Genomic DNA, 19,094 nt, shown 5'->3' with positions numbered 1-19,094 from the left:
TCTCTGCAAAGCAACAGGAAAAGCAAGAAGAGTGGCAGATACTCTAAATTTTGAATTATTTTTCGGGAGCACAATTCTGAGGGAGCAGTAGCTTATGTATTGAGTTTAATTATACAAATATTTCATTTTATATTATGGAAGCCATACTTGTCTTCTACTCTGAGCTGCTCTAAGTGAAATCGAATGAAATTTCCCCAGGATGCACTCTCTGCTGCCATCTAAACTTCAGTAATTTAACTTTTTTTAGGAAAATAAAAGGGTGCAAAAGCACATGGTTGTTTCTCAATAAGTGTATAAGCCCTGCTGAAGGGGAAGTGGCACGTACTTTCATTTTCATGTCACGCAGGAGAGTAGGAGAGAAAAGCCATGGCTGGTGAGTTTTTGAATTTTTGACTGATAAAAGGTCTGGTCTTAGAGAATGAATAGCCGTGAGAGGGTGTGGGTCTTTCTGTGGCTGTGGAGGTGAGCAGAACTGGCGGAAGAGAAGAGAGAGAGGGATAAGGCGGCTCAGAAGATTCTGAGCGGAGTCAGCAAGGAAAGCTGTGTCGGATCAGGACTGGGGTTTTGCTGGAGTCAGTTCTCATTTTGCGATCGTAACTCTTAAGTGTCTCAAGTCGGACAGAGGAAGCCGACTCAGAACAAAATGAGCACCAGGTGTTCTCACAAAGAAAGTGGGTGTTTCTTGTTATACTCTTTTATTATTCAGAGATAATAAGCATGAGATGTGACAGAGTAATCTCTGCTTTTCACTTACTAGTAGAAGATAGGAACTCTGTCTTCAGGTCCCTCCTGTGAGCAGATGGACAGAGCTGAAGGGATAAAGGTGGCGTCGCAACAGAACGGCAGTGTACTAAGTTCTACAGGGAGGGATGATTTACCGACGGAATGTAAAAGAAGAAGTTTCTGGGTGATCTGAGAGGAAAATAAGGCTGTTTTCATGACTTGGGAAATTCTTGTGCTCCAAACAGACACAGTCCTGAAGAGAATCAGAAAGGAGTTTGTCCGTTCAGTTGGCATCGGTACAATTAATGGCCTGCTGGATGAATTACTAGAGAAACGCGTGCTGAACCAGGAGGAGGTGCAGATTGTACGATGCGAAAGGTCTGTAGTTATGGATAAGGCCCGAACTTTGGTGGATGGCCTCACTGGGAAAGGGCCCCAGGCCTGCCAGATTTGTATTGATTACATTTGTGAAGAAGACTGCCACCTCGCTCGGACACTGGGGCTCTTCTCAGGTGAGGCTCAGAGACTCAGGCTAAAGTTCACAAACTGCATGCGTTTGTGCATACAAAATCTGATTTCTTTTTCCTTTTTTTAAAACGGATTGCTTCCCTGTGGTGCTTAATTGACTGCCTTCTTTTCTCCTTTTATGGGAAAAATAAAACAAAATTTCCAAACAACATAATAGGGGAATAACAATAGTTAATATTGTATAGTTAATGTGTTACATATTGCTATCTTCAAAGTGGTTACTCTGGGTACAAGATATGGGCATAAAAACATTCTCCAAATGATGTTAGCACAAACCCATCTCTTCAATAAACTAAGAGAAACTAGTTAGTATAATTACCTTGTATTTTTTTACTTTTTCTTTACTAACATTGTTAGTGTACAGGTATCTTCTTTACCCGAAAATTCAGTTCACAATATGACCAGGCTGCTAATTATTATAATTTTATTCCTATTTTTGGTCCAATTTATAGAATATTAAGAAAAGATAAATATAGAACATATAACTAAGTATAGAAATTCCTACAGTGATGTTTACATGGTATTTCCTGATGACACTCGTATAGATATCATTGCAGTAACTGCATTAAATGGTCCATCTATGCCTCAGACGTCTTTGTGCACCATGGAAATCTCATTACTGCAAAGAGTTGAGATTATATGAATAAAGAATACATAGGAAATATTTGTCACAACTCTATAGGGAAGCTTTACTGACTTTTGCACAAAAAATCTAGAATTCTGAGTAGAGGGATACATTATAAGTGGAGGGCAGTGGTGCATGCCTGTAATACAAGCACTCTGGGAGGCTGAGCCAGAAGGATCTCAAGTTAGGCCATCTGGCAGTTTCTAAACTGAGCAAAAGCACGTCTCAGAAATAAAAAAAGTAAAAGAAAAAGTCCTAGTGATATTGTTCCAAGTAAGATGTGTGTTTCTTTTTGTTCCTTTTCTGTCAGAATTTTTGTATGCTTTATGTCTCATACTCTGAGCAACCTCTGTGAAAACAGTCATACGCAGTATAATAACTATTGTTATTCTCTTATTATTTGATTGGGAAAATTTTACTTTACTTTTTCAAAAAGTAAAAAAAATAAGATTGAAGGTCTTAGGTTCAATACCCAGTACAGCCAAAGACAATTTTCAAAGCAGAATGAAACGCCGTGTTAGTGAGAGCATGCTTTGACTCATCCTTCCCTGAATATTCCTCTGGGAATGTCATTAACTTATCTCAGCCTTGGAGCTGAGCTTCTCCTCTGCTTTCAGCAGAAGGTCAAGATGTTTTCTATACTATGGTAAATCCTTGCAACAGTAGTTTTGTGGGTACTGATGGCCCGTTGTCAACTTTTTCTAAGGCCAAAATCTGCTCTGAGTTAGACAGTTTCACTCCGCACACACGTGGTGTGCACTGGCATTTATCTCAAGAACTAGCCTGATACCCACATGTCAAGTGCAATTTTGACCCTGTTTCTAATGGCGTCTCGCTGTCTCTTTCACTGCTCTTTGGTTCTGCTGTCTGGCCACGAGCATGTAAAAGCTTCTGTTTCCCACTGCTGAGTGTGGGTTCGCCTGAGTCACATCTGGAGTGGGGTTATGTCTGTCATGCCTGTGGATGGAATTGTCAGGAAGGGGCATTGAAAACATTGGGCCAACTTCATTTGAGACCATACGTAATTTTGTTTGTCCTACATCTCTCTGCAGGTCCACACACTGGGAATAACTTTAGTACACAGGACTCCCAAAGAGTAGTTCCTTCTTCCTCAGGTAATTGTTTTCAAGGCAGAGCATTCTTTGAAACCTCATCTTTGTAGTCATTATCTTAATAGGGTGAACTCGAGGGGAGGGAGCTATGCATAGTAATTGTCATAGATTGCTACTATGCTTTTATTCTCTTCTGAATTTATTTTGCTTTAACATAAATTGTTCTCACAGTGTCACTACCCATACTTACAATAAAAATTTCTGACCCTGTGTCTCAAATCTTAATTCCTTTTCTGAGTGCCAGGCTTTACTATTCAGGTGCCTAGTAAATATATTCATTAAGAATTCCCTGAGACATCTTTATCTGAATCTCCCCAGAGATGAATTTGCTATTTTCCTTTTTCTTCTTCTTTTCCAGTTTCCTCTGCCTTGAGTAATGGTGTTGCTTTACCATTTGTTCAGACCTGACTTCCAAAATTTATATTTGCTTCTTTCTTATTCTTGACTCAAATTTCAAGGAGTAGCTAAGTTTTCTTGACTTTTCTGTCAAATCTGGATTTATCTCTTCTACTCCTATTTCTGAATTTCAGAGTGCATATTCATACCGTGCACATTAATTCTCCATCCATGACTCTCACTATATTTTTCTTATTTTTTTCAAATAAATTAGTCCTTTCCCAACACTGGACTTCATGCTTTATAATGAAGTTAATCAATTCGTAGCTCTTCTCTCATCTAACCTTGGTTGGTTTGTAGTTTGCAGTATTATGTAATATTTAAAATCTTTCACTGAATACTGTTTATCAGAATTACTATTTTAAGTAGGACACTAAAAGATATTTTTTATATTTCAGATCTTGTTCTATATACAGACTTTGAACAATGTATAATGATGAACAAGACAAACAATGCTCCTGCCTTGACTGAAGTTGCTTGAATACCTAAGTATGCAAGCATCTATTATCAAATTAAAGTTACCCCAAATTTAGCAATGGAAATGACACTGTACACACCTATATCAGTTAAAATTACGTGGTGTCCAATAGAAACATCATATATTTATACTAATTTATGTATGAAATTTATTAATTTTACTAATTTATTTATTTCACTAATTTATTTATTTTATTTAATTTATTAAATTTATTAATTTATTTATGAAATTCTAGTACTCTGGGAGAATGAGCCAGGAAGAATGCAAGTTGGACCGGACCCTGGGCTTCTTTATGATGTAGGGAAAGACTTCCACAAAATAAGACATCAGAAAGGCCTGGGGATTTACCTCAATGCAAAATCCCTGAGTTCAACCCCCCAGAGCCAACCAAAGTTAAACCTATCTAACATTTAAAAACAGAAGTTATGTGATACAGGTCTGTCTCAATTAGGATAACATAGGGTACAATATCAAATAAAATACTTATACTGGTTCCTATATGATAGAAAATTGCATCTTATGAATGAGAATTTTACAATATACATTCACGATAAGGATGCAGATTGCTTCCAATTTTTAACCCACGTATTGATATTTCTTCCACCCCATGGCTTTGATACCTGTAACACACATTAACTAAAGAACAATGATAACCTTCCAGCAGTGGCATTATAAAAGCTGTAGAAGACAATTTATGCAGGATTTTTCTAGGCTGAGTCTAGATGTGTCTCAGCAAACATGTTCCTCCACTCGATTGCTTAAACCAGTCCCTGGGCCACACCTATGTTCTGGGGTGGTTATCTGTGTACCAGGAGAAGAGTGTCTTTTTGAGTGTAGACACTGGAAGTGTGCTGCTTCTGTCATAAAAATTTAAGAAATATTTCCCATTTCACAAAACTAAGAGTAGTTCAGGGAATGCCTATGTCCCAGATGACAAGGAACATCTTAAATTTTTCTGTGTTCTACTCTGGAAATAATCATCTGAGCTTTACTGAAGGAGTCAATATGTTCTAGGCTTCTTGCTAATGTTACTTTTGTAGGAGACTAGAATCTTCCTAACAAGTAATCACTATTTTACTTTTCTTCTACAAAGATTTTTTACCCACAATTGTGGAAAATGTAATCCCAAAGTGACCCTTTCCTCTTAAAATAATAGGATCTTATGTTTGGAAGAATGTGGAACATAAAAACTATGGGGGGAAAATCACTATAATGAACATTTCAATGGTGGTTTAACCATGCCTGATTTCTTAGACACTTCTTGGACTGGGAATGTCATTATATATCCAAATACCTTATCGTGTTACTGGAAAAATGGCTCTCATATACTTTAAATATTTCTACTTAGTTTTGCTATTGTTCTCCAGAGTTCATTATGAAGAAACAGAACATTTCTCCCAACTAGTGATTACTTCTGTTGTTTTCTCCAACATACGCATTCTAATTAGCTCTTCTTTATTCCAGTCAAAATGTTTAAGGATGCTTTCTTTTAACTGGCTGAGGATGCAACAGTTTTTCTTTTTACTTTCCTCTCTAAAATTGATTATGTTTCTATTTCTAACAGATTCTCATCATAACAGTTTCTAGTTGGAACAGTTTCTAACAGTCCAGCTATCTAGATAAGTTATTCCTATTTTAAAATAAATAAAGAATAAATTAACTTATTTAGCCAGTGCATTGCATTGTTGGATGGTGTGTAATCAAATAAAAACCTTTGGGATTTTCTCACATTAACAACTGCAGAAATTTTTCCTTACAAGTTTGTGCAATCAATTTTAGTGAGAGGATTACATCTAATATGCACCTAGGTTGCCGCATTTATCATTCTATTTTAGCTATTATATTTTGTATATTCAATATTGCCACTCCTCCCTACATCACTATGCTGTAGAAAATTATCCTGAAGAACAGAAGTATATTTCAAAAAAACCCTACTATCTACTATCCTGCTTCTTAAATTGATAAATAGAAAAATATGTATGTTTTACAAAACATTTAAGCAGAATTAAGACCTACCCTTAAAATTCTTTTATTTTATCCTACAGTAGGTTTTAAATCTTTTGAAATAAATTTATATCTTAATTTTCTTCTAAAATACTGCTTTCTGACCATTTGTCATGTGTGTCCTGGAAGAGCTCCTTTTGTTTATGTTTATGTAAGATAGCTGTCAAAAGGGTTATTACAACAGGTAAATGTACATCCCCGTATCAAACCACTGGTAATATCCTCTGGCTGGAATTGTGTTCTACTAGCAATGAATCTGCTCTATAGCATTAGCAAATAACCTAGGGTTGTGCCCCTAAGACTGCACTCCCTCCTTGTGGCTTCACACATAGTTGATTTTGGCAAGAACACAGAGGGAAGCTATCAGAGATGTGATTATTCATAATGTTTCTTGTCTCTTGCAGCTTCTCAGGAAGTACAGGACAACCAAGCTGTGAACCAAGCTCTGAACCAAGCTGTGTTCATATCCTCAGGCCCAGTAGGAAGCCTCAAGCTTTGTCCCCTGGAAAAAGCCCAAACAATATGGAAAGAAAAGTCAGCGGAGGTGCTGTGCTTGGAACACCAGGCTGGAGCAGGCTAACACATATACAGTGCTGGAGTCTGTTATTAAGTGAAGTGGCTCTTATTTAGAGCCATATCTATTGAGATGGTCTGGTGAATCATCAGGCTATTCCCCTTGCTTGAAAGATCCCTATCCCCTAGAATCTCAAGCTTATATAAACAGCTCCATTTCTCCTAATAAATAAAAATAGGAATAAAAACAATGTCAATGGCTATGCTTACTATGCGTCAGGTATTACTGTAAAGATTCTGCATATTAATGACTTTAACCTTAGAAGTCATCTGGTTTAAAGATCAGGGATTGTTACATAGTTTGTCCAGAGCCAATCAACCAGAAAATGAAGGTTTCAGTTTTTAATTTCCATAATCCTGGCTTCAAAGCCTCTGTATCTTTTAAAAATATCACTTGCCAAAGTACAGATGGATGTTCAGCTGTGATCTGGGCATTTGCAAACTCCATTTCTAGGTCTGAATTAAGCTTCAGCTCCCTTCCTTACTGTTAATCTATTGCTCGTGGGATTTGGTTTCCTGAAGGGGTTAAGGAAGGAGAAACTGCTTTAAACACACCAAATGAATGTTGAGTTAAAGAAAATAAGGCTTGCATTCAATCTGCTTTCCTTACAGATCTATCCATTAATGAGCAAGTTGACTCGTACGCGTCTTGCCCTTATTATCTGCAATACAGAGTTTGACAGTCTTCCCAGAAGGGCGGGAGCTGAAATGGACATCAGAAATATGAGAGCACTTCTAGAGGGCCTGGGATACCAAGTGATTGTGAGAGAAAATCTCACTGCTTCGGTAATTTTTTTGAATTATAAAGACAACGATTATGTCATTATATTCATAAGTGATACAAGGCAAAATCATCATACTAGGAAACTTAATTTCTTGGTAGTCTATATTTGAAAATTTCCCGTGGAAAGCGCTTGATGTTAAATATCCTCTGCAAATGCGGGAGTCTTTCAGCAAGAATCTGGTATAACTTTCAATGGGGAAGTGCTGTATGAACTCAGGAAGGTCACCTTCTCGCTTCTGGAAATCTCAAGATGACTTCCTATAACCTTTGCTCTCATCACTTCTCACAGAACTGGGATTTAAACTTCCTTTCCTACTTCGTTGATTTTTGTGTAATGGCTCAGGGAATTCCCTAATTGTCTCTTTACTGGATTCTCCCATGATCACACAGTCCGTACTTTTCAGGAAATGGCTATGGAGGTGAAGGCATTTGCAGCCTGCCCGCAGCACAAGACCTCTGACAGCACTTTCCTGGTGCTCATGTCTCACGGTGTTCCGGATGGCATTTGTGGGAAGAAGTACTCTGCAGAAGTCTCAGACGTACTGAAAGTCAGCACCATCTTTCTCATGTTGAACACTAGCAACTGTGCCAGCTTGAAGGACAAACCCAAGGTGATCGTCATTCAAGCGTGCCGTGGTGGTGAGTGCTGATCTCCCTTAGAACACAAAACATTCAACTGCTGACTTTATTATTCTCATACATCAGTATTTTTCAGTTGTCTGCCTGTGTGTTCTAAATATCAGGAAACATTTGTTTTGGTCACTCAGCTGCGGTTTCTGGGAATTGTGTTTCTGGTTAGAAAATACTAGTTTCACTTTTCACTAAAGAGATACCATTTTTTTTTTTTCTTTTTTTGGTTTTTCTCCGGTACCGGGAACCAAACTCACAACCTTGCACTTGCCAGGCAGGCGCTTTTGACGCTGAGCTAAACCCCCAGCCCCAAGAGATACCATTTTAATCTAGAAATTTTGATGTGTAAATGTCTTTCATTTGAGGCTTAGGAAAAATAAGAATTGTTGATAAGATGGTTCCTGAAATGCTTGTGTGTATGTAAGAGAATGACAATGTATGATGTGACATATATGGTGAATATGTGAGGGACTATGAATAAATTAATTATTTTGGTTTGTCTTGCCAGGCAGGCATTGTGTTGCTGAGCCATATCTAGCTAAATTAATTATTATATCATAGCTCTGTAGAGGTTTGGAGGAGCCAGCGGTGCTCCTCAAAGTTGATAGTTAAAGGAACCAAATATTTTCTTTCCAGAGAACCCAGGAGTGGTTTGGTTAAAGGATTCAGCCGGAAGCTCTGAAAACAAAATCCTACTCAGTCCAGAAGTCTTTGTGAATGACGGCATTAAGAAAGCCCACATAGAGAAGGATTTTATTGCTTTCTGCTCTTCAACACCAGGTAACAGTTTCTGTGCAGAAGTTTTGTAGGGTGACTGATGGCAAAACTGCTGCCATTCTGTTAAAGTGTGGATGCACATGTTTAATTTTCAATGAAACTTTTGAAGAACAACTGAGAGTTTCCTTAGAGTAACCCATCCAGTTGCCCTTATTCATGAAGACAAAATACACATATATTTCTACTGAATCAATAATTGATCAAATTTTGCCATGTTGCAGAATATTTTTTCCTTGAACGTTGAAGGGTAACAGTGAATTAAATGCAAAACTGTCTATACTGAAGTAAATTATACTCTCACTTCAATGAGGAAAATGCTCACAATGTTGAGATCCCTTACAGTCCAGTTGCCAAGACATTATGCATTTATAGAAGTGTGTGCTGGGGGAAAAAGGGGCATAAGGCAAACCAAGCACCCTGAAGTCTTAAGTTAGAGTGAATTATGAAGTATGTAAAAGAAAATGCATTTGAATGATTCTAAATGTAAGCTAATGGAGTAGGATCACCACAACTACATCCTGACAATTCTATTTAGTACTTTCTAAACTAGTTCCGGTCATTCAACCTTGCTAGACTTTCTCTGCATTACTTATTCATTAATATGTGTAAATGTAATATCTTTGTTCTGAGCATTAAATAGGATAATGTATGTACAATAATAAGCACAGTATAGAGTATAAGCACACATTAAATAACTGCTGTTAACAAAGAGCTTGTATTTTATAACCACCCAAGGTACTTCACATATTAAGGTTTAAATAAAAATCATTTGAATCCTCTCATCTATTGAATTTTGCAGTTTCCTGGAGTTGACATTCTCGTAGTTATCTCGGACCCTAAAGCATCCCTTAGGGTCCTATTTGAACTATTTGAACACTCTGTTCAAATAGTTTACAGATTATCTTCTATAATGAGAAGTGTGCCTCCAGAAAGAGACTGGCTCAGCATTATGTTGACCATGTCCTGATGTAGAACACAATACATTTTCCAAAAATCAAAAATGATGATACTATGCAGACTTTTCCAGCTTACATAGCAGCCTTGATAACAGACACAACTGCTCTTTTAAACCATTAGATTCTGGTCTTCTACTCTACGTTCACCTCTGGCTACACAGCAGTCTTCACCCCCTGACTTCTCAAAAGCTGTCTTGCTGATTTCCGTCCCCTTTGGATTTGCTTTTTGCACCCTTCTAGAGGATGCTTACAAATCTCAGTTCAGTTCGTCTTCAACTTCACAATCCCCTGTGTAAATCCCAATCACGTCATGTTGTTTTCCTGCAGAAAACTGATTAACTTCTTGAATTCCACAAAAGCCCTGCAGAGGTTCCTGTCCCCACCCTTCCTCCTGTGTTCTTTATGTTCTTTTCTTAGCTGGCATAAGCCGATAAGCCTGCTATATTTTAACAGGGTTTTAAAAACAACAGTAGTATTTTAATGTTTAGAACTCATGATATTGTTAAACACAATGTGGTACACTCTGTGCTGATTTTAATTATTAATATGCGTTTTAATACCATTTTTGTTGTCTAAAAGATTTGGTTAAATGATGTATCCATGAATGGATACAGCAATTCCTACTACTTTTTCCCTATGCATTCCCTTGGATAATTTTTAAAAGTCTGCGCTATTTCCATGTGTTCACTATGTTATATGATTATTAATGCTCTTCTTTAGTAACTCTCTGCTCTATAATACTTTTATTTTCTCCAGTTGGATGTGATCTTGCCTGTGAAACTCTTGCATTATGTTGGTATCATTTTTATTCTTATTTGGCATTGTCTGTTATACAATCCTATACCTCGCAGATACTTAACATTGTATTACATCTGTGCCCAAGTATCTCTTTGCCACAGAAATGATTGCCTCCCTCCTCTGTGGTTGAGGCCACAATTTAAGGAAGAGCATTAAACAGCAAACCTGAGATGCTTGATCCAACCACGCTTCTCTATGCCATCTTCCCTCTCCATCCCCTCTACTCTATTTGCATCTCCTTTAGATCAGGGACTACACCGTCCCAATACCTGCATTGTATACAGCACTGTCTTGAGTATCCATAAAATATACTCACTAACTTTGAATACATTCAATCAAAAATGGCAGGTAGCTCATAGAAAACAGGACGTTCTCAATAATACGCATAAGCTGGAGTGGAAACACTGGAGCTACCTCTGTGTCCAAGAAAACACTTTCCACAAGACCTGAATTGTGCTTTGTTTACAGATAATGTTTCTTGGCGACATCCTGAAAGGGGCTCTCTTTTTATTGTGGAACTTGTCAAAACTATGCAAGAATACGCGTGGTGCTGTGACCTGCAGGAAGTTTTCCGAAAGGTGAGACTCTCAGTGCTTCTTCTACTCTATCTCTCAGGCTTTTGGCTATTCCTGCTGGAATCTTGGTGGGGTGGGGGGAGTTAGAAGACATGTTTATCTTAGGGGACATGTTTATCTTTCAGTAATGCTATTCTCTCCAAAGGAACTTTGAGGGGTTTGATGAGTCAGCAAATATGGATGTGGGATCCAATGTGTTAAGATCCATGACCCCTAGGAATTATTCCTAGTTTAACTCTTGGTCCTCCACGCGCAGACAAATGAGTCAGCACGAGTTTGCCCACGTCCAACATAGCTAACAGATCCAGCTACAGATTTTAAAAGTCTGCAAGACCCTTCTGTGCTTAGATATGCTTCTTGCTATGGTTCTTTGAGATTCAGACACTTTTTGTTTAAATCATTTATTTTTACTTCATTTATCACTGTATATTTATTACAGTTTTTCCAGATCAAATTAAGATTCTCAACTCAGATGGAAAGGTCTACAAACGTTTCTTCTCTTTTAGGTTCAACTTGCATTTGAAATACCAGATCCCGTGGCACAGATGCCCACTACTGAGAGAGTGACTTTGACAAAACTCTTCTATCTCTTCCCAGGGCATTAAAACACGTAAATTGTATCACCATCCTCTGTGTAGGTTTGTGTATGTGTAGTGAGGGGAAGAAGGAATTGGGGGTAGAGTACTGGGACCCCATTATGGTCTGATAAAATGGAGGGAGGATACTAAAAAGCTATTTCTTTTTCTATTTAGTTCAGAGCACATGCTTTTAAAGTTCTGCAGAAGTGGATGGGTATTCCTTAGGGGCAAACGGTATACATCAAAAAGTAGTCAAAAGATATTGAAAACCACTTTAGAAGAACCACAGTAGGGAACATTTAAATGCAGCATAGATTCTTCCTTTTTTATATGTTTGCCCCCATTGGTAGAGAGACCTTACTACTTGCATATATTTCAGCTGAGCTCTTTCTTATATTTGGGTTATTTCCCATTCTGTAGGAAGCCAGGAGTTCTATTTTTCTGCCCCATTATTTAGAATCATGCCTCTTGGAAGCAGATATTTCTTTTAAAAATCTAATAAATCTGAAATAAAAACAAAAGGTTGTCCTGGGTTTATTTTTATTGTAAAGAGAATAATAATAAAAAGAATGGTAGCAAAATTCATAGACAAAATACATAGCAAACAACATAGGCAAAAACAAAACAAAGTAGAAACAATAAAAATGATACAGGGTTTCAGAACAAAATGCTAGAAATTAACAGTGGCTATTATGTTGCATATTGTTATCTTCAAAGAAGTTGCTGATTATCACATGTAAGAATGCAAGATTGATCAAACCATTAAAGAGAATTTTAAAAAATTAGAAATGATACACAGTTTCGCTAGAAAAGATGGTAAGAATTCACCAATGGTTGTTGTATTACATATTGTTGTCTTCAAATTAGTTGTGCGTATTACCAGATATAAGCGTGCAAAATTGGTCAAAAAGAAAAAAAGTAGGCATTAACCGTTCCTGGGCCTATTTTTGTTGTTGTTGTTGTTGTTTGTTTTATTTTGTTTTGTTTTTAAGTTTTGAGACAGGATCTCCCTATGCAATTCAGGCTGGCTTTGGGCTCACTTTGTAGCCCAGGCTGGTCTCGAACTTACAGTGATCCTCCTGCTTCAGCCTCCCAAGTGCTGGGATTACAGACATGCACCACCACGCCTGGCCTGTTGTTTGTTTTTACCACACTGAGAATCGAAGAGGAGTAACACACAGAAATAATGCATTTGGAGTCTTTTGACTTCTATGGGAGTGGAACTCCTAATAACACCATTCTTTTTATTTTTAAAATACTATTTGCTGATTTTTCTGCTTTAGGAGTACAGATGCAAAGTAGGTACATCCATAGAAGGTACCTGAGTTGAGCGTTACAGAAAAGAGAAGCAGTTATGCAGCAACAGAGACATCCTGAGTGACATCCTAGGAGCCAGAGTTCACTATCAACAAAGTTATGAATACAACCTGCATATTTCTAAAGTTTGCTAAGATGTTTGAGAGAAGTGAAGTGAAGTTTGATTTGACACTAGGCTCCTAGTGTTTTGAAATCTTATTAAGAAGATAAAACAGTCAACAAACAGGAAATAGCCAACAGACATACTTGACACTATGAATAAATACTAGAGTATGATATCCTATGTGAAAAAGGGAGAATAAATTTTGGGCTAATCAGCCACTCCGTTGGAAAAACTACACGTTCGCTGGAAGAATGACCCTATCTAGCCCTAAAGTATTTAAAAGTGAAAGTGAATTTCTGACCTTTTGAAAACATTCAATGTTAAACATGTCATGGCTGTTTCCTTCCTCTGACTAACTGGTCTGCACAAGTCACTGTTGTGTGATCATTCCTTCTACTACAGACTAAACCTGATCCTATGAAATATTTTTGTCTAGGGTATCGCAAGACAAATACCAAGGCAGAACTTCCACCCTTTGTACAATCAGATCTTAAATGGATTTCAGGCAAATAAATAAAATCATGTTTGGGAAAGGCTGAAAAAAAGGTTTCCAGAACTATCTGTAATAAAAGTTTAAGATGACAGGGATGGGCCAGGAATATAGCTCAGTGGCACAAGCGCCTGCCTGGCAAGCCCAAAGTCCTGAGTTCTATTCCTGGCACACACACACACACACACACAAAGACAGAAACTACTTGGCTAATTTTTACTGGGAAACCTACAAATTTATTTAACAAGTAGAGGGGGAGACACAAGAGTTTAAAGGAGGAGGAGGAATGGGAGGGATTCTGTGAGCCGTGCACAGAGCAAAGGAACAGGAAGAAAAACCGGTCAGAGGAGCCAGCCTGTAGCACAATGTTTTACGATTTTTAGTTCTTAAATTTTCCTTCCCAAAGGAAGAAGAAACTAGAGCTCAGGACCAAGATTCCAATGTGATCACTTCAGGGGATTTCCCAACAAGAAAACTAGTCCTCAGCAGGAGTTTTGCAATCTGTGATACACTGTCCCCGCCCCCTGCACTTAGGAAATGCCCAGCAAGTTTCATTTTCTAGTCTGAGGCTTTCTACACCCCAGGACAGCAAGAAGAGGCTGAGGCCCGTTAACCATGGCTGGTGAGTTTGGGTTCCTTCCTGAAAAGGGCTTTATGCACTCATCTGTGATATGCAGAAATAAGAAAAGGAAAGCAAGGTGATGTTACCCTAATTAACAATTCTGGTACAATATTTCACTGATTGCTCTCAGGGTCTCTCTCTGTCTCTTCTTCATCTCTGTCTCTGTCTCTCTGTCTCTCTGTCTCTGTCTCTGTCTGTCTCTGTCTCTTTCTGTCTCTCTCTCTCTCTCTCTCCCAGCGTCCCTCTTTTTCTCTGGCTGAACTTAACCCTCTGATCCATCCTGCAACTTACTCTCAGGTCACCTGTTTTATGCACAAAAACTTGATCATTGGAAATGTTAAGTAGATGTTAAGTAAACCAAACATCTAACTTATTGTTTAGGCTTATTGAGAGATAGGTCATGCCTCAATTTTATTCATTTTATTCATTCATTCCTGTATTCATTTGATCAGTAATATAGTACAGAATTATTGAACATCCCCTGAACATCAGAAGTAATGCAGAGCTGGTTTATGGTTCCTGGACTAACAGGGCGTAGAATCTAATAATGGAACAGTGACAAGTAATTTGGGAATCACAGTTATATGAGACCTGAAGGATATACAGAGAGGAACGGGACAGCAGCAAGAAATGACAGGTTTGGGAACTGGAGATGCAGAGATCTCTAAGGAAATATTTTTGTGATGTCACAAGAAGGGCAGCATGTTTAAAATGTTAGTGTAAAAGGTGGATTTACTATCAGAAAGGCTGAATGAGAAAACAGATTAGAATAAAATGAGAGGTTTCTTTATCAAAGTTTGATCTTGGAAAACTCATTCTGCTTGATTATGAAGAATATATAAGAAGGTAAGTGTAGACTTATAAGGATCTTGGAGTAATTAATAAACAAAGGATGTTGGTCTGAACAGATGAAATGAACAATTAGAATTGATAGAAGTAGTTGGTAAGATCCTGTAAACATTTAATAAATTAAATAAAGATAATATGAATTGAGACTGAAAATAAAATATCAACAGGGAAGAAGAGGTGTAAAGTCATGAGGTTTGCTGATTTCCTACATTGGAGATTACATAATATTTACTAGGAAGGAAATGGAGGAGGGGAATTAAAATGGTTATTTAACATTTTGAGTTTGGTTTTGTTTTTGGAACCAGGAATTCAACTCAGGACCCCAGGCTTGCCAGGCAGGCGCTGTGCCTCTGAGCTATATCCCCGGCCCTTACTTAAGCTTTTAAAATTAAACCTAAACATTTTGTGAAATAGCTCATTTGCAATTCGATGTTATTCTCAGTATTGTTATCCACATCTAGGCTGAATCTATATATTTGTATAAATTCATAGAATCTATAAATTTCACATATTTATTATTAAAATATTATAGTTGATGCAATGAAAATGTATAGATTAGAAGAGGACCTCAAGACAAAACGTTTTAGTTTTCTTAAATCACAACACACATGTTTTTGGCAAATATTCTATATATTTAATATGTAAAATATATTTCTATATAGATAGATGGATGAATGACTAAATGGAGCGAATTAACATATGCAATAACTCGTATGCCTCTCTTTTTTGCGGTAGGAACACTTAAAATTTGTCTTTGAGCAATTTTCAACAATACAGTATAACATCATTGTTTACAGACACCATGCTTTTCTGCAGGTCTCTTGATCTTAATTCTCCTGTGTTTCCAAAATTTTACTTCCTTTGACAAATCTCTCCCATGTTTAACCCACTCCACCACTAAAACCTGGCAAACGTCATTCTAGTCTGTATTTCTATGAACATTACTTTGCAAGATTCCACCTAAAAGTGGCGTCAAGTGGTACCTGAATTTCAGAGCCTGATGTGGTTCTTTACTGATTAACACAATGCACTCCTGTTTTATTCATGCCTTTTAGTAATTACAGAAATTATTTTTTAAATAGCTGAATAGTATTCCACTTTCATTACTCATTCATGTACCGCAGACTCCTGTGTTGAGTCCGTATCTTCACTGTTATGAATGATGCTTCAGTGAACTTTCAAGTGCAGCTAACATTTCAACATCTTTCAGCTGTGTTTCCATATCATTGGACATTTACCAGTAATGAGTTTGGGAGTTTCTTATTATTTTTAAGGAACTTCCAAATTGTTTTTCAAAGTGGTTGTACTAATTTAGATTTTCACCAGGAACATGCATGGATTTCTTTTTCTCTGCATCCTCTGCTACATTTATCCTCTACCTCTTTGATAATGGACTTTCTTTTTTATTTTTTATTTTTTACTGTTTTGGTTTTTTTACCGATACTGGGAATCGAACTCATGACCTCACGCTTGCCAGGCAGGCACTGTGCTGCTGAGCTAAATCCCCAGCCCCCTGATAATAGACTTTCTGACAGATGTAGAGTAATATTTGATTGTGGTTCTAATTTGCATTTCCTTGATTATTGGAAATGTTAAATATTTTTCATGTGGTCCGTCATATGGTTTTCATGAGTTTGGTCATTTTATGCCTTCTCTAAAAACTGTCCATTCAAGTCTTTTGTCTATTTTGAAATCAATGTACTTGTTTTCTTGTTATTAGTCTGAGTTTCTTATTTATTTTTATATTGATGCTTTATTTATTGTGTGATTACCAAACACTTTCTCCCAATGTGTACATTATGTCTTCACTCTGTTGATTGTTCTGCTAAAGTTTTTGAGTTTAATCCCAATTGTTTATGTTCACTTTTAAGCCTGTGGTTTTGGGATCATATCCATTAAATCTCTGCTTAAGCCAATATACAGGGATTTTCCTGTTATATCTTCTTTTATAGTTTCAAAATTTCCAATCATATATTAATATCTTTAACCCCCTTTTAGCTAATTTTTCTGTTCTGTTTTTTTGTTGTTGTTGTTGTTTTCTGGTACAAGGGATTGAACTCACGATCTTGTGCTTGCTGGGCAGGCACTGTGCCACTGAGCTAAATCCCCATCCCCAAGCTAATTTTTTGATATGATGCAAAATAATGTTCTAAAATGACTGTTCTGCATGTCAATACTGGTTTTACTACACCCGTTTTAATTGTCCTGTCCTCATTTTATGTTTTGTGGAATTTTGTTGGAAATTAATCAACTCTAAATTCTTGCATTTATTTTTGTGCTCTCTTTCCTGTTCCATCAATTTGTGTATATGCTTTTATGCCAGTGCTATGCTGTTTTGATTATTTTAGCTTTGTAGTACATTTTAAAGTCAGGTGGTATAATGTCTGAAGCTTTAGTCTCTTTGCTTTGGCCATTCCATGTGAATTTAATTTTTTCTATTTCTATAAAAAAGTAAATTGGAAATTAGAAATTGCACTGAATCTATAGATTGCTTTAGGTATTATGGATATGTTAATCTTAATTCTTCTAATCTACAAACTCAAAATAACTATTTATACATATTCCAATTATTTCATCAACATCTTGCAGCTGTCACTGTCATTTACTTCCATGGTCAAATTTGCTCATAAATATTTTACTTTACGTACCTATTTTATTGGAATTGCTTTCTTAATTTTTTTTTTCAGATAGTATCGGTAGTCAATAGGAAATCTACAGATCTTTGCATGTTGATTTTGCATACTGCAACTTTACTCAATTCATTTATTAATTCTAACAGAATTTTGGCAGGGGTTTTTGGATTTTCTTCACACAAAATCTGTTTGCAAACAGGGCAATGTAACTTCTTTCCAATTTTGATATCTTTTCTTTCATTCTTTTGCTTAATTACTGTTGCTAGGACTATGTTGAGTACAAATATTCAGAATGAGTTCCCTGTTTCTCATTTTAGAAAAAGTGGTTTCAAGTATTGACCATGAAACATGATGCTAGCTGTGAGTTTGTCATATATGCCATTACTGTGTTATTAATCTCCTTAGTTTATCACTTATTGTATTACTATGCCTATCATTCATTCAGTCAGTGCTCTACAACTTTTGGGGCACACAAATAAATGAAGTGAAAACCCAGAACCCAGGCAGAGTGCTCATTTCACGCAGCAACCTGAATGCTGCTTGAAACTCGCTGAACGCCTGCACACTATTCCAACTTTGTTGCAGCTGTCTTCCAGCTCTATTTCAGCAACCCTCCACTGTATTTCTTTTTTTTTTCTTTTTGTTTAGTTTTTTTGGTGCCAGGAATCAAACTCATGACCTTGCGCTTGCCAGGCAGGCGCTGTGCCGCTGAGCTAAATCCCCAGCACCCACCTCCATGACCATTTACTACATCTTTCCACAAAAGTTTGACCAGTTACTCAACTGAATTCTTCTCTGAGGTGTAAGAGATAAAACATAAAGTTTTGTGCTTTTTCTGTGAGAAGATTCGTGTAAAATACCTGGCACAACAGGGGAGTATTATCTATTCTTACTGAAGTTGTATCATAGTTAACCATAGTGACCATGGTATGAAAGCATAGTTCCTAATTTGAGGCAAGTTATGACTCAACTGATATTTTATCTATTATTTACTTGTTATTTCATTACTTTAAATAACAGAAATAACTATTTCCCTGGCTTTTTCTGGAGCTCTGGGATAATATTAGTAAAGAACTTAGTAGAGAGACATAAATAATAATCACATAATGTTTTACATTGCTTTTCATATATTCCTTATTAATCTAAAAGTGCATTGGAAATAATGAACTTTCCTTGAATTAATTGATATATATCACTTTTCCCATGTTTTATAATATTAATGTACTTTTCTCATAATAATTACTTAGGAAACATTTTCTGAAATAACCCCAAATAACATAGACTATGAGACTGGAGTTGTGGGACAAAGCTCTTTTTTTGTTTTTTTTTTTTTTAATAATTAAGTTTAGTGCTACATTTTAGGTACACAAGATGATCACATTCAACATAGAGAATTCGTACCTGTGCATGAAATAACTTGGCGCTTCTTTTTTTCCCATCCTCCTCTCCTGTCTTCAATTCCTCTTCCCCTCCTTATTTATAAAAACTTTGTTTCCAGCTTTTCCTTCTCTTCTCATCTTTTCTTTTCTTTACTTTTTTCTTT

The 19,094-nt window shown here is 36.8% G+C and overlaps 2 protein-coding genes across 5 annotated transcripts in view; both read left to right on the top strand.

Moving 5' to 3' along the window:
- Window positions 1-301: 301 nt before the first annotated feature.
- On the top strand, window positions 302-12,058 carry LOC102023569 (caspase-1-like). Of its 3 annotated transcripts, none has more exons than XM_005378005.2 (9): window positions 302-373; window positions 969-1,235; window positions 2,929-2,991; window positions 6,271-6,410; window positions 7,052-7,225; window positions 7,628-7,862; window positions 8,490-8,633; window positions 10,853-10,962; window positions 11,466-12,058. In XM_005378005.2, exons 1-9 carry the CDS (start codon window positions 367-369, stop codon window positions 11,562-11,564), a joined length of 1,239 nt encoding a protein of 412 aa, XP_005378062.1. In that variant the 5' UTR covers window positions 302-366; the 3' UTR covers window positions 11,565-12,058. The 3 variants fall into 3 exon arrangements, with proteins under 3 accessions (XP_005378062.1, XP_013366619.1, XP_013366618.1); XM_013511164.1 differs by lacking the exon at window positions 302-373 and adding an exon at window positions 554-671; XM_013511165.1 differs by lacking the exons at window positions 302-373; window positions 6,271-6,410; window positions 7,052-7,225; ... (2 more) ...; window positions 10,853-10,962; window positions 11,466-12,058 and adding exons at window positions 500-671; window positions 3,783-4,016.
- Window positions 12,059-13,962: 1,904 nt separating this feature from the next.
- The window catches only part of LOC102022374 (caspase-4), a 70,182-nt gene continuing 65,050 nt past the window's right edge, over window positions 13,963-19,094 (top strand). For both annotated transcript variants that reach the window (XM_005378002.2, XM_005378001.2), the window contains exon 1: window positions 13,963-14,069. In XM_005378002.2, the coding sequence (XP_005378059.1) occupies window positions 14,063-14,069 (7 nt within the window). In that variant the 5' untranslated portion in view covers window positions 13,963-14,062. The remainder of the gene's footprint in view (window positions 14,070-19,094) is intronic.

Source organism: Chinchilla lanigera, unplaced genomic scaffold (assembly GCF_000276665.1).
Source record: "Chinchilla lanigera isolate Chin_1 unplaced genomic scaffold, ChiLan1.0 scaffold00011, whole genome shotgun sequence".
NCBI lineage: Eukaryota > Metazoa > Chordata > Mammalia > Rodentia > Chinchillidae > Chinchilla > Chinchilla lanigera.
This window is presented reverse-complemented; position numbering and strand designations above follow the sequence as displayed.